Below are 15249 nucleotides of genomic sequence, written 5' to 3'. Positions count from 1 at the left end.
TTTTCTTTTTCTTTTTTCCCCCTTCTCTTTTTAAATGAAGATGAAAGAACAAAAGAGAAAATGGGAAAATGTAAACTTTTAAAGAGGGCCTTGCTTAGGAGCACTTGTTCCGCGGCTGCCTGGTGAGGAAGCGGCAAAAAACTGATGCAAATCCATTAGCGGTCCTGTTTTCACAGTAATAAAAATACTTAAGGGGTTTTAATAGGAGCGACGTGTTAAACGTGTGGAAATCTGTTTTGATAACATTATTCATAACAGTGGCTTTGCGCTGTGTGAATTAATAACACTTCATTTACAGACGGAAGAAAGCTGGCATGGTATTTCCAGTTAAAGAGATTAATTTTTAAAGACCTAATTGACAGGCTGGGGTTAGGCAGGATAAGCAACAGACTATAAGGCTGCAGCTGCAAAGTCAAGGTGACTGGAATACTCAGAGAAAGGCTTTCAAAAAGCAGAATAGAGAGGGAGGGAGTGAAGAGAATTAGTCCTCGAGCACTTTTCCCTCCGCCCCCCATTCTTCCTCTCTTTATTAGGAATGATTTACTTTCTCAGTGAAAGGATATAAAAGCTCAAGTATAGCGGCGTAATTATCGCCGAGTGAAAATTTAAAGGTTTGACTCACAATGTCCTCAAGTCTGCGAGCAGACTGCCAGACGATAAGAGTGACTGTGTTGAACACTCGGCATCCAATCGGTTGTGCTTTATGGGCTTTGCCAAGGAAGAGCACACAAACAGCACTCAGCTCTGCAAGTCTGTAAACATGATGGACTGTGGCAAACTACTAGGGCTGGTGTTTACCTTGGCAGAGCCTGGCCTTGGCATGTTGGTAGCATCGCTTAATTACTGTTTACATGTAAATATTAAATTATACAAACAACCCCACAGAATGTCTCGGAAAGCGCAGAAACACACATTCAGGGTCAACCTTATCTGTCTGCAACAGTTGCCGCCGCTACGATAGGCATTGTTTTGAATCGCAAATTTTCTGCATTGTACATAATCTTCATAATTGTTTAGTGCTGTTGTCCAAGGGCATTCAGGTAAATATGTTCCCATAATCTGCATAATAGCAGATGCTCAGATATGTAAAACGCACCTTGTGTTCTCAGAAAGAAAAAAAAAAGACGGGGTTATTGTTCAACAACAACAGTTTCATCAGGATAAAGAAGCGTGAGCATTAACGTCTCCAGTCAAGACAGATAGATGATTGCTTTGATTACGGGGCCCTGCTTTCCTGACGGTCCTGAGCAGCATATATAGTAAAGCACTGGTGCCTACTGTGCATCTCTAGTATGGCTGAGTAAAGCACTTGTTCATTTGCAGTGAAGGGTAACATGAAACAGGCCTGAGCCTTCTGATGGACAGGGAGATTTCACCTTCGCCAGTGAATGATAATGCATTATTAAATTTGCCTCTCTGCTCACTAGATACACTTAGCTGACCACAGCATATTTATCTCCCCATCCGAGGCTCACGTCTTGGCAGGAGAAAGCATTCTGTCACTTTTGAGGCATTTCAAAGATTAAAAAGAACCTCTCTCTTTTCAACGTTCCTAAAAGCATCCCCACCCCCCCCACCCCCCTTTTTTTTCAGTGAAATGTGATTAGCAGGAGATGGTGTCACGCAATGGAACATTCATGAGAGGGGAGAACAAATATCCAAATGAACTCCCATGTCCTCGAGGAATAGCCCCTCTCTGCACCATCAGCAATCTCTCTCTCACACGGGCTGAGGAAATTTGATTGATCCTCTATTGAATTATTTTTTTGCACTCTTTCATTTCAACAGGACGCACTGACAAGTTGTTTGATCATAAAGCATTATTGTCTGCCAAGTCACATTTCAGGGCTGTGATGGCTAATGATCTTGCCTCCTGACTTAGGGAAAGTCAGGTAGTCAGCATGTGTTTGAAGCTCGCGATTCCAAGGACATCGGGAGGTACTGAGCAAAACACTATACATTAAAAGTCAGGGAGATGAGAGGGAAGGAGCTCGAACTTTTAATGATACTGTACGGCGATACCATCGGTGTCAGTGGAATATTTAAGAAAAGAGCACAAAACTGACGCCGAAACTTTTGCCTGACCCAGAGTCCCCCGCCTGCCTTTTTATCATTGCAAATGCTTACGCAAAGAAGGAGCAGAACAAAGACTACAAAGGCTAGAAATCACTCTTTTGTCTTTTTTCATCTTTTTTTTTCTAAACTGCGTTCCCCTTTCTCTCGCTCGCTCTCTGTACACGAACCCATGAGCATCCACAGGTCCTTGGCCAAAGCAGCTGTATGGAAACAGACTGTGATGCTCATACCTGCTCGGTTTGATCTTTGAGAGTGCGAGCTGGGGCTGCGGACAGTGCGCCTAAGCAGCGTCCTGACAAACAAAAGGCGAGACAAATCAACTTTGTCCATTGTGGTCACACCAGTGCACGGTGCATCGCCGACTGCTCGGATGATAGCAGGTATAGGAGAGGATGCACCACCTAGGTGACATAATGCACCACAGGCTTCCATTTATGCTTGAGAGGAGATTAGGAGCGCATCTCCTGTTGTGTCAACAAGTATACATAACATTCACCAGTGAAGTGCCAATATCATATTACTAATGATTCAGCCGCTTTTAAAATATGGTTTACAGAATCGCCTTACATACTGTACTTGCCTCTGCACGTCTTGTCAGGCATTTTTAGCTCGGTGCAAAAGAGATGTGGCATGTTTACCTGCACTTGGGGGTGGGGGTTAGAGCTGTTGATGGGAAATTGCTTAAACTGCCACATGTTTTTTTTCTTCTTTTCTTTTCTTTTCTTTTCTTTTCTTCTTTCTTTTTTTTTTTTTTTTTAAACAGAAAACTCTTCAACATACATACTGTACATATGGCTTGTGTTTCAAACACCTTTTCCCCAAGGAAATAAAATGATAGCCAGTGTTTGATGTCCAAAGTAAGTTTACAGCCAAAAGGCTTCTGTACCTTTCAAATTTCCCCTTGTTTGTCAGCTACCTGCTGTTTCACGAGACAGAGGCTTGTCGGAAGCTATCGCCGCAGACTTTCTGTTTGAAGCAATTCAATTAGTCACATGTGAGATAACACTTAGCTTTCTACTAGCCTTTTTATTTTTTCTCCCCCCAACGTATCGACTAATCTCTTTCTTTTTTTTTTTCTCTTCTTTGGCAAAATTTGGACAAAAAATAATCACGTTCAAACAACAGCAAAAAAAAGCCCTACCATCTGGTTGCGCTGCACTTGGTGACACAACTTTGGGAAGTGTCTGTTTTATACGACAACAAACAGCCTTTGTCCTTCATCACCAGAGATGACATGAAAAAGATGAGGCACGTTCATAGGATGTGAGTGCTGAGGCATTATAGGGGCTGTCTCTGAGGCGTCTGACTGTTTAAATAGTCTCCATATGAGCCGGGGCACTGCATCCGTCCTCTGCAGCCAACCTGCTCCCCTTCTTAGAGTGCATTGCAAGAGATTAATTTAATGCTCTGCCAGGATCATAAAGATCAAACAAGTGGAGAGATATCATTAAACCATTGGAATGTTATCTCATTTATCTAAACAAACTGATGCGATGAACGGCCTAATTAAAAAGCTCGCCATAAACAAAGCTTCGGATGGGGAGGTCTCTCCCCTCTTTAACAATGGAACACATTTATTTTATTAATCCAATGCATCGTGTATCATATCATTACAGTTCAATATATCTATCATTAATTTTATTCCCTTCACTTAAAGCTTTTATTGGAATTACTTTGGTTATTAGTTGGTTCTAATGTATTGGTTACCTCTGTATTTGGCTGCTACAATCTCTCTTATCTCGCTGCATAAACCTGTGCATGTTATTCAAATTGCCTCATTTATTATGATAGCTTCCTCATGTAAATTGTGCTGACTGCTCGCCCTTGCACAGTCCTCATTAGACTAATGAAAACCTTCAAACGAAAAAACTAAACAACCTGCCAAATAAAGGTCTGGGGTTATTATGAAAATTACAACTGTGGGAGCCGGGAGAAGCTCTCTTCATTAATTCATGCTCAGCAAATTGGTAACTAATTTAGTTGCACTCCTCTGCATTAATGGGTTATTTTATAAAAATGTTTTCCACAGCCCGAGACCTCTGGTGCACACACTGAAGAGCTCAGAATCCTAATCAAGTCCAGTGACATATTAGGAATTGACAATCTCAAAGATAATACAGCGTGTGTTTGCTAGTAGATGTGCGCGGGTCAACTAGTTAGAACTGCCGCGGATTGCTCGGTCATTTGCTTTCTCCTCTAATATTGTGAAGAAATTAGAGTCATTTGTGTTGATTATCTGAGTGTGGAGGAGGCACTTCAGCTGAGAAGGAAGATTTCTGCTGCCGAGGAAACATTCAGTTGATTTATGTGTGCGGATCCTCGGTTAAACCCTCGTTCTTTGTTTGCGTTACCCCGTTAGTGCAAATCTCTCCTTGTTTCACATACGAACACGCACGCACACACACACACACATATGCTCGCACACGTGCAGTTAGACGGTCTGTGACCCATAAATTCAGCTCATGATCCTGCTAATTATTACTATTCACTGCTTCACACCCTGTGAGTGAAGGTCTAACACTGATCTTCACGTCAGCCTAGCCAACAGGGAACATACAGCCGAATGATTTCCATAGTGGTTTTATTATCATTATCAACCTCACCCCACCCTGCATCACCCAGCACAGCTCCGCTAAAACCAACAGAGAATACTGAAATCTATTATTTGCTTCATTTTGTATTTAATCTGCCATGCTTAGTAGATTTCTATCTGCTTCTTTTCTCATTTTCCTCTTCTTCATAATTCTCATCAACAACATCGTAATGAATTTATAAAAGCAATTAATAGCGTAAAGGCTAATCGGCTAATTCTGCATTTTATTTTGGTAGGAAAGATTAAAAACAATTGATATGAGTGGCAACAAATATCATATCTAAAAATAAATAATTAAATAAAATAACTGAGATGCAAAATCTGTGTGGAAATCAGACCTAGCTGACATTTAGTTGCACTATTAAATGTTTTTGTAGTTAATTAAGAGAACTCCAGGGGTGTTATTAAATCGCAGCATGTGCATTACAGGGGGCTGATATGATGTTGCAAATGTAAAACGTCCAAAGCCAGGTAAAGACACTTTCAAAGAGATCCAACAAGCAAAACACATGTGTGCAGTTAACTTATTTCTATGTGCCTGTGCAACAATGCGCACTAAACAGAGACATGAAGCCATAGAAGCAGCAGCACAGTCTGACATCATGACAAATGAAGGGCAGGATCAATCTTTAAATTAAAGGTTTAACATTTCTCAATTTTATTGCCAATATTCAAGGACTCAAATGGACTTTTAGGGCCCTTTTCATAAAGCTCTAGAAATATAACACTTTTGATAATGGCATGCAGACTTTTCCCTTGTGGATTGTAAGTTTCTTTAGAAATCTGTGCAACGATGACAGTTGTAATGCTGGCAAATGTTGCTGCTGGTACAAAAAGTAAATCTGAGTTTATGAAACTTTTTGCTGCTCTTGACAAATTACACAAACTAGTGTATGACCTATTTAAAACAGGCATATGCAGCAGAGTGAGCAGAGTGACTTCAGTCATTCATGTCAGGGGGAAAAGGTTTGGTCAGCAAAATACTGTACACACCTGATCTGCAACAGTTCCGCAAGTCTGGTCTCAAACTGCTATGCAGATATATGATATAGCCTTGAAAGACTTAACTTTACTTTTCACAGTTGTGTATGCATGTCACAGCATTAAATTACTGCTAAGATGAGCAATGCAAGTACTGATTTTATAAAAGGACAGCTCTAATGATGCATTCACTCAATGCAAAATACCCAACATTAGCCTGATTGTGCAACAAGAACTTGATTTTTATTAATGGCTTTATTTTGCATACTTTACCTACGCTGATAAAATGCACATCCCAAGCATTCCAAAAACAACCCAACATCGTGTGGAATTAAGCTTTCATACAGATTGAGTTTTGAGCTGCAGTGAGAGAATGAGCTCCGCCTGCAGCTCACTAAAGATGCCATAGCTAGAAGGAGGCCTTCTGGATAGGTTTCCTATTGAAACGTCAGTGCAAATCCTCAACTGCTTGTTTAAGGGGGAGTAGGTTGCGGTCACTGCGGTTGCCACATTTTGAGAGATTGCTGTGGAGTAAAGTTTGTCAGCCCTCAGGGGTTCCCTAATGGCCTTGGGCCCAATGCCCATTGCCTGTCTCGCCTGTTCTCCAGCTGCCTGTCTGACTGCTGTAAAACTTTAACAGAAAATAACTTTTACTCAAAATGTGAGGAGCGCTCATCCCAACGACTTAAAAGTCCACACGGCGCTGCCTCGACCTCCACAATTACCTGCCAAGTGTGAAGAGAATCTGATGAACAGTTGATGAAAAATGCAAAGAACCAAAAGCCGCACAACACACACATACAGAGATTTCTCCATTTATTAGTGAGACTAGTGAATGGTCTGTTTAATAAGAGTGTTAATGAAGCCCATCCACAGAGAATCTCTTCACTTTTTGTTGACACTGTTTCATAGAAATTAGTTGCATCTCAGTAAATAGGAATGGATGGAGCTAAAGGGAAGGTAATTTTGCCTAGAAGACGCTGGCATTATATTATAATTAAGTATTGCGTATATATTGTATGTATGTATGAATGTATGATTTGAATGTTCTCCTACTGGATGAGTGGACTGATCTTGGTGAAACTTTGGATAAACATTGTCTAGCCCACTGTGAGTCCCATATATGTAAGTATGTGCATGTATGTAGTTTGCTAGTTCTTCTAATGTATGCTGATATCAGACTTGAAGATTTACAGGTCCACACTAACTTGATGGCACCTTTAAATATTATCAGTAAACATTGCTTAATTTTGCTGGCTGTTCATGCAAATTTCTTCAGACTTATCACTGCAATTCCTTCAGTCCCCAGTAATGCATCTGCATTGTGTGAAGTAAATTTTAAAAAAATGTCTGTCAGGAAGTTTGAAAAACACACTGAAATACCCGAGATTGTGGCCATTCAAACTGTAACTGTTCAGCTTTCTCGAGAATTTAAATTACATAATTGAGAAACTGAAAAATATGTAAAAAAAAAAACCCCCAACAAACAACAAATAACATAAGAATTTTGTGTTTCTACTTACTTTATGTGCTCTTGACTCATTTCAACTATACTACTTTTACTGTCATTTGTGGACACACTATAGTTTCTCTTCTCTCGTCTGATCTGTTTCCTCAGATATGGGCATGTTTCACTAGCTCTAAGTTCCCTCCCCTACCTCCAAAACATTCTGTCAGGCTAGAAGAAACACTGATAACGAAAAACTAGATAGCCAAGATATCCCTCATCTAAACAACACTTGCTCAGATGCCTGGACTGAAGCCCTTCAAGTCTAAAGTATATTAGAAAAACAGTTGTTCAGACACTTATAGAGCATGTAGTTGTAGACTAACATTCTCCCAAAAAATCTTTCTAACAAGAAATCTTAGAATGAGAGGCAGAGCCTTCAGCTCTCAGGCCCCTCTCCTGTTGAACCATCTCTCAAGCTCCTGGTGGACTAGTTTGCTGCACTCACCTCTTTTCACTCCTCCCCTGTTTATACGTCACTACTGCACTACTGTACGACTATAGTGTGTGTTTGGTCTTGTCTCCCATGGTCATGGCAGATGGCTTCCCCTCCCTGATCCTAATTCTGCTGGAGCTCTCTTCCTGTTAAAAGGGAGGTTTTCCTTCCCACTGTTGCTAAGTGCCTCTCATAGGGGGATTGTCTGATTGCTGGGGTTGTCCTTTTAATTGTGTACAATATAAAGTGCCTTGAAGCAACTGTTGTTATGAATCAGCAGTACATACATAGAACTGAACAGAACGGGGCTGAGACTTGACTCACCTTTATCAGCGTGCATCCTCTTTGCTTCATGGCTCATGTCATGGGCCAGGTCTCCCTCTTTAGGTCCCGGTGCGATGTTGGGTGACAGGCCAAGCAAGGCTTGGTTCATGGAGAGACCATTGTGGTGTGCGGCTGCATAAAAAAATCAGCAAAAAAAAACAAACCATTATTAGCTAGACAGGAGCTTAAACCTTCCATCTGTACAATCTGTAAAGCCCTTTAGAGGTTTTTTTTTTCTTTATTTTTTCTTTATTTGTGTTAATAAATGTGCTGTGAAGCAATATATAATACGTACGTATCCTGTCTGAGGAGCTTTCTGTGTGGGCTGGGGAGCTGGACACACTGCTGCTGCGGTGGGACGATGGGTGACTACCTGGCCTCCTGTGGTCTTCTAAGGAAGGAGCAGGGGAGGGACTGTCCGGCAAACGTTCCTGCAACCCCAACAGCCACAAAACCACACATGCAAAATAAATATCCAGCGCAGGCTCGAGTGTTATGCCACGAGAAAGAGGGAACTGTGTTTACAGCAGCCAGCTGTTATTATGACATTGCTTGCTTTCTCTTTTAAAAATTTACCTTTATAACAGAGGTGACCATTCTGGAGGGCAGACTTTGGCCCTGTGCTGCGGCGGCCATATTTGCAATGGTGCTGAGGTGGTTCATCTGGCTCATCGCCATAGTGACAGAGGCTGGGGGCAGGCTGACTGGGATCAGAGGGTGTGGCATCATCATGAAGGGGAGTTCCAGGCCTGAGACACAGGAAGAGGTCGTTGGTTACTCAATGATGCATATTATGAGTGAGCTACCCACAGGGGAAACTTGGCTGAAAACTCAGAACCTGCTGGTGTTAATTCAGCAATCAGTAATTCCCACCACTGAGATCCCCTTTAAAATTGGTGTCCAATAACACTAAAGCTTTACAGAGCCAAGCGCCAGGAAAAGAAAGGAATAATTCAGATTAATCACGTCTCGGGTATCTTTCCATGTTAACACAATACACATAAATGTTTTACAGCACGTGTTAATAATAGATACTACTGCAATAATAATAAAGAAAATGGGGACGATAACTATACACACAGTCATTCAAAGACCAAAGTTTACACTGCAATAAATATGCATCAATTATTCTATGATGAATAAAAAGGGGCAAATTATGGAAATTCTCTCAATATTTACATATAAAAAAATATCTCGGTAAAAACAAGGGCAATCTTGAAAGTCATTACCCAAATGACTAGTTAAACGCGCTAATGACAAACAAGTAGCGCTAGGCTACAGTACGGCAATGACTTTAGGCTAATTATAGCCGCCGACAGTGCAGACCAAGAGACAAAGAGAAGAAGAGAATGAGACAAAAAAAAAAGAGTAGGTCGCATTCAGCTCACCCAATAATGTGATTTTCAGGGTTTTTTTCTCTATACGAACACACAAATTATTCCATTACAACATCAGAGATATCTTACAAATGTTCTAAATTATTCAATTGCTGTCTGGCAGTAGACGCCTAATTGGGGAAATTGAAGACATTAGCAGCGAGAAAATGTAAAGAAAGTCTAATAAAGATACTGCGGGTGGGGTGCGGTGGAGGGGGGGTTGTAGCTAGTCAAATAGTGGCCCTGAACTGCACTTCTGAATGGCTTAATGAAAACAAGCCAACTTTCAAAGGACATGAGCACAGACAGAGGGTCAAAGCTAGGTGTCTGTATCCCCCTCCCCTCCCCAGCCGTGGCACCCCCCTCCTTCCCCCCGCCCGTGCTCTACAGGGACTTTGAACTGGCAGGATCAAAAGTGACTGGGAACAGTTTGGTCTCATTCCTCCGCCACTCAGATGCTTTTCCTCAAATGCTTTAAAGAAAACCTCATAGACACTATTGGATCTGATCGATCCTCTCTGTAGATTTTTTTTAACTCCTTTTTTTTCTGTCTTTCTTGGCAGCCCGGTTCAAGGTAAAAAAGAAAAAAAAGAAAGCTGTGTAGAGAAAAAGGAGGGGAAGAAAAAAAGATAGCACACTACAGAAAGCTATCCACAAAACAACTCCACTCTTCTTTTTTTGACAAAACATCAGTAGCCAAAGGGCAAGGAGATCTGCATGGCGAAGCCTCTAAAGAGAAGGACACTGGTTGAAAATGAAAGGACATGAGAAGTACTCCTCTCTGTCATTCCCCTCCTTCCAAAAGAAGCATTGATTTCCATAAGAAAGGTGGCATGCAGTTTCTCAGTGGCAAGTATTCCCAAACAATATAAAGCAGGGGAGATTAAAGAAAGGCGGAAGCCAAGCAGCACCTTGTATCAGCGCCTCTGCTGAAGCTCAGACTGAATCAATTACCACTCAGCAGGCTAAGCTCAATTAAAAAACACCACAGAGGGCCTGATTGCGGGGGTACTTACTGTAGGACAACATGGAGAGGTCTAGGCTACCTATCAGCCTTTCAAGGCCACTCAAGGGCCAGAGTGAAGAGACTTATTCTGCCTTTGAGGTGTCTCTATTACGCCCATTCAATCAAACGCAGCTACACACACATAAAGGTAGATTTTCACCATATCAATAAAGTATGAAAAAGAGGTGAAAAGTCACTTAAAACAACGCAGGTCTGCGCTTTGTTAGTAACATACCGCCACTTATCTCCCTGTCATATCTTTCTCTTGATGGCATGTGAATTTCATTGATGTGTCTCCACCTGACTGACAGGCTGGCGCGAAAACACAGGACCTCTGTTTGCTCTAAGGGGGTATTAGTCTCGCTTTCAGTGCCCGTCCAGCCCCTTTCTTGTCACCCCATCCTAAAGCGATGTTTCTCCCATAAAGACCCATTCAGGCCACTGTAGGGGAATGTGCCACGGGCCAACAAGGGTGCACCAAATCCTTTTATTTATGGCTGAAAGGAGCCAGGTGAGGAGGATATGCATTTATTCAAGGAATCTGGCATTTTCACAAGACAGAGTGTTTTCATCGCATTCATATGCAATTTCTTCTCATTTTCTTGATTTTTATTCTCATTTAAATGAAAGGACTATGAATAATTGCAACAACTTTTTTTACGTAGGTAACAATAAACAGAGATTTTTGCTTCTTTTTTTGTCCTTTTCAAAAACCAGAATGAAGAGACTCATTAATCGCTGTGATATTGTGAAGATATTCCAGTGGGCAAACTGTTAGAAACATATTTGTCAGTTTTCTGTTTATCTCTGAAATAGAAGTTCAGACCTGATGAGAGGTGAATTCCCACAAGCCCCCCTCCCAACCACCACCTCTCTCTTTCCTGAAGGGCAGACAATGCATTTGGAGTAATTTACCTGAAGTAAGCCTGAGGGACTTGCAAAGGTGAACTCCTATTTACCATCATTAAAACTACAAATCACTTAATACCAATATAAACAGCTCAGCTATTATGTCGTGCAGTGCTTGGGAGTTCACGCATGGATAAGCAAAGATCTGAATCGCGGAGGATGAATTGAATGAATTAAAACAGCCCTTGGTAGCAACATGATTAAAAACCTGTTACATCAGAATCAAACCTCACGGCTAATGGCAGGTTTGTTACTTATTAAAAAAAAAGATTTGAAGAAAAGTGGGAAAAAATGGATTGATTGACTGTTGAACGATTTAAAAAAATGATTAAAACGCCAGCAGTGATTTATTTTGGTGATTTGTGCCGCAGTTAATCCTCATCGACACAGAACTTCAGCCTTTTTGGCCATCTAACCCTACGGAGAAAAATAAGAGGAGAGGAGCTAAGCCATTGTCATTGAAAATGGGATGAGAAAGCAGCCGGGCCCCTTACCCTTAACTCTGTTGTGGACAGATTTCCCCTGACAAAAATTAAACTAGCTCCTACTTGGCACTTTATTATCTCTTCAACTGAATGATTTATTGTTTGTGGAGCGAAAGAACCAAAGAGAGGGGGAAGATTACATTTCCAGCCAAAGCTCAGGCCTGATCTCGTTTTTTACTCCCTCTGTCCAGGAAAAAAGCTCCCGACAAACAATAATGTCAGCTGTAATTGATCGGAGGTCGCTGGCTGGGCCTGCAGTAAAAGCGCACTATTTAAGCGACAATCGGCCCCGCGCTCTTCAGACGCTGGCTAATGAAGCTGTCTGTCTGGGCTATTTACCTTCTCTTAAATGGAAGGGGAGAGATGTACTGTAAGAGACAGGGCTGGAGAGGATCTGCCTCTCACTCCCGTGAAATAGGACCTGCACATGCCTCAGGAATGTATAATTGGTTGGCGCAGCCAAAGCTGGGGATCCGGTGCTAATTAAATGACTTGTTTAAAGCCTATCTGTCTTTGTTTGGGAGGCTCTGGGCTTCAGAACAATGCATTGTAAATGCTGTTGTCAAACAAACATTCCTGGTTATCCTTTGATTTGAATTGAACAAGACAAAGGGCTGATTTGCTCACTGCTAAGCCTTTGGTTTTCATGGTGTTGAGATATTTTTTCCTTCCCTCTTCTGATCTGTCAAACTGAACAGGGCCATTCCAGTCAAAGCTGCTAAATGGACTGACTCAGTGCACAATCCATATGCAGCTCGCCGCCGCAAAAACAATCTCCGTTTTCCCTCTTAATTGCGCTTGTAAAAATGCCCCCATGTTGTGTATGCATTTCTCCGACAAAGGTAAAGACGGTGGCGCGCACAAGGAGAGTCTTTGTTGTGGTCGTATCAAGGATTTGCACACTGGTCCCAAAAGGAAATGAATGGCTCATGAAAAAGTGTCTGTCACGCGGCGAGACATTTAGAGGTCTCCATAGCACTAATCAGCTAGTCGTCTTTACTATAACTGTTAATCTCCCTTTTTAAAAAAGGGGGGAAAAAGGAAGTCCTGCCACGGAGGAGGTGGACCGGGGGGGGGGGGGGGTGTATGCATCAGATCAAACATAAGACACAGCCTCCATAAATAAGTCGTCTAGAATTGTGGTGCCACTTTAGACTACACAAGTGCATGCTTCCATGTGCTTGCTAGTCCCACATTCATATACACACAGGCAAACAAGAAAACACACACACAGATGGCAGGTTCAGTCAAGGCTGGTGAGTCCTGTTTCTCATTAAAATGGGGGGAGAGGGGAAGGTTTCGAGCTTTGATGTAGCCACCCACAGCCCTTCAGTGTCATTGAATGAAACTTTGAAGCTTTTTGTGTTTACGTAGTTAATGCTGATAATAAAGCAAACATCTTGTCTTTGTTAAATACCTGCTGTCCACTCACGTATGCCTACACACACGCACGCACACTGCAAACGGGGACATAAAACGAATACATCTTGCAGCAACAAAGAGAGGTAAACATGAAAACACACGGCCGCACGCTCAGACAATGATGCAGTATGGATAATTGTGTAAAGTTACGCGCCGGCGCAAAGCCAGCCGAACATATAAACACATGCGGGAAAGAAAAATGCTTTACATTCCAAGAGCTGTAACGATTGGATGAATAACAAGCTATTAACGCATCAGCAGACAAAATACGCTCAACGTGCCAAGGCAAAGACGCGCAACTGAGGTGGGCATAGACTTTTTGATGAACTAAATCACGAAATGTAACAAAAAAAAAAAGAAAGAAAACATGATAAGAAAACATTTCTGCTTTCATGAGGTAACATAATTGCTTTCCAAACCCAAACCGCTGGAGTGTAACATGTGGTAGAAATTATCAAGGAGACAGACAGAGGTGTTTGTCCATTAAGCGCATAAAAATCTAAGGCAGGCAACTTTTATAGGATAATTTAAATCCTCGGCTCTAATAGTGCGCATTCCTTATGAAAATTGGAAGATCAATCATCTCCGTGACAGATCTGTTGTGGAAGAAGTTCTCGCTATCTTTTAGGTGGTGGTGGTGGGGGGTGCTGAACACGTTTCGCCACCGCCCCACCTGTGCTACCCCCCCCCCTTCCCATTTTAGCTGTCTATTTGTCTCTTTGCTGAAAATGTTAACGAACAGGGCAATAATCAAGCCATATGCTTGCATGTGGCAAATCTCATTACAGTAAATGACCTTTACCAACCAATGCCAACATCCTTGTGCTTGATAACACAGAGCGTGCGGGGCGAGCGACACAATGGTGGGTTTTAGTTTACGCAGTCATGCGCGGGAGTATGTGTGTGTGTGTGCAGTTGGCCAAGACAGCCAGGCCTTCAGGACACATTAGGACACGGGAGGCATTGACTAATTTGGGTCGGAACCAGGCTCACTTCACATTTGCCACACGTCACTCCGAGGATCGCCGCGGAATCGGCGCAGGAGCTCCGACGCTGGATCACTCACAATAAGCGGTGGCACGGAAAGTGCTGCGAGCAGAAGAGGAGAGGCGAAGGAGAGGAGAGATATTACTAGCAGCTGTTACTACTGCGGCTGCAATATATTCAAGCCCAATCAATAAAGCTCCTACAGACAGTGACACCCAAGCAGACAGAGGAATCATTTTCATCTGATACTTAGCAAAGGCTCCCCCTTTTAAAAAGATTGCTTTCAGTCAATGACAACCAGTTGTCATTTGACTAAGGCTCCTGAAATGAAATATATTGACGAGTGTTATCAATCACGACCCACTCTGCCATCATATCAATTTAGCCGGGATGGGGGTTGAGGGGTGGATGGTGGTGGTGGTAGGGAGGGATCGGTTTGCATGTGGTCATCGGATCATCTGTTTTAATTACAAAATTAGCATCACTACCTCCTGCGCTCTCACTTCCTCCATGACAAGCACCTCTCTCTCGAGAGAAAATCAGTAACGCTCAACCGTTGTCAGCGCGAGGTTTCCTTGAAATGCAGTTCAGTGTGGACTTTAACTGAGGCAGAGGACAACATGTTAAAATATACATAGATATATATTTGTTTGATTATTTGTCTGGAGATTCTAAATATCATTTATCAAGAAACGCCTTCCTTTGTTTGTTCACCCTCCGAAGGGCGTGCTGATTGTGAAATTCCTTTACGTTGTTTGAACTTGCTCACGCGCTCCGTCTTTATCTTGGTCCCAGAGGAGAGGCTTTGTGATGGTGAAGATGTCTGGGCTCAGGAAGGCTGATAGCTCTATTTGGATGAGGGTTCCCATATCATAATTGAGAGAAGAAGAAGAAGAAAAAGGGGGAAAAAAAGTGCTTTTGCGGAACACGACCAACTTTCTTTTCTGTCACGAAACGCTTTTTGAATCCTTCCCGGGCAATGCTACATTTTTACAGTGCAATCACAGTTAAAAGAGAACGCCATTTCGCTGTTGTCATCACCGCGCTGCCATTACTGTTATTGTGTACACACAGTAATATCATTACTCTATGCTAATGTTTCCTCTTAGACATAATCACGGGGAAATGAGAGCGCATGATATCCAGC

The 15249-nt window shown here is 42.2% G+C and overlaps 1 protein-coding gene across 2 annotated transcripts in view; it reads right to left on the bottom strand.

Moving 5' to 3' along the window:
• The window catches only part of dachd (dachshund d), a 94317-nt gene that overhangs the window by 17186 nt on the left and 61882 nt on the right, over positions 1-15249 (bottom strand). For both annotated transcript variants that reach the window (XM_080904104.1, XM_080904103.1), the window contains exons 4-6: positions 8495-8666; positions 8213-8358; positions 7918-8049 (exon numbers count right to left, since the gene is read on the bottom strand). In XM_080904104.1, the coding sequence (XP_080760230.1) occupies positions 7918-8049; positions 8213-8358; positions 8495-8666 (450 nt within the window). The remainder of the gene's footprint in view (positions 1-7917; positions 8050-8212; positions 8359-8494; positions 8667-15249) is intronic.

The sequence above is a fragment of the Rhamphochromis sp. 'chilingali' genome (genome assembly GCF_963969265.1).
Source record: "Rhamphochromis sp. 'chilingali' genome assembly, chromosome: 14".
Lineage (NCBI taxonomy): Eukaryota > Metazoa > Chordata > Actinopteri > Cichliformes > Cichlidae > Rhamphochromis > Rhamphochromis sp. 'chilingali'.
This window is presented reverse-complemented; position numbering and strand designations above follow the sequence as displayed.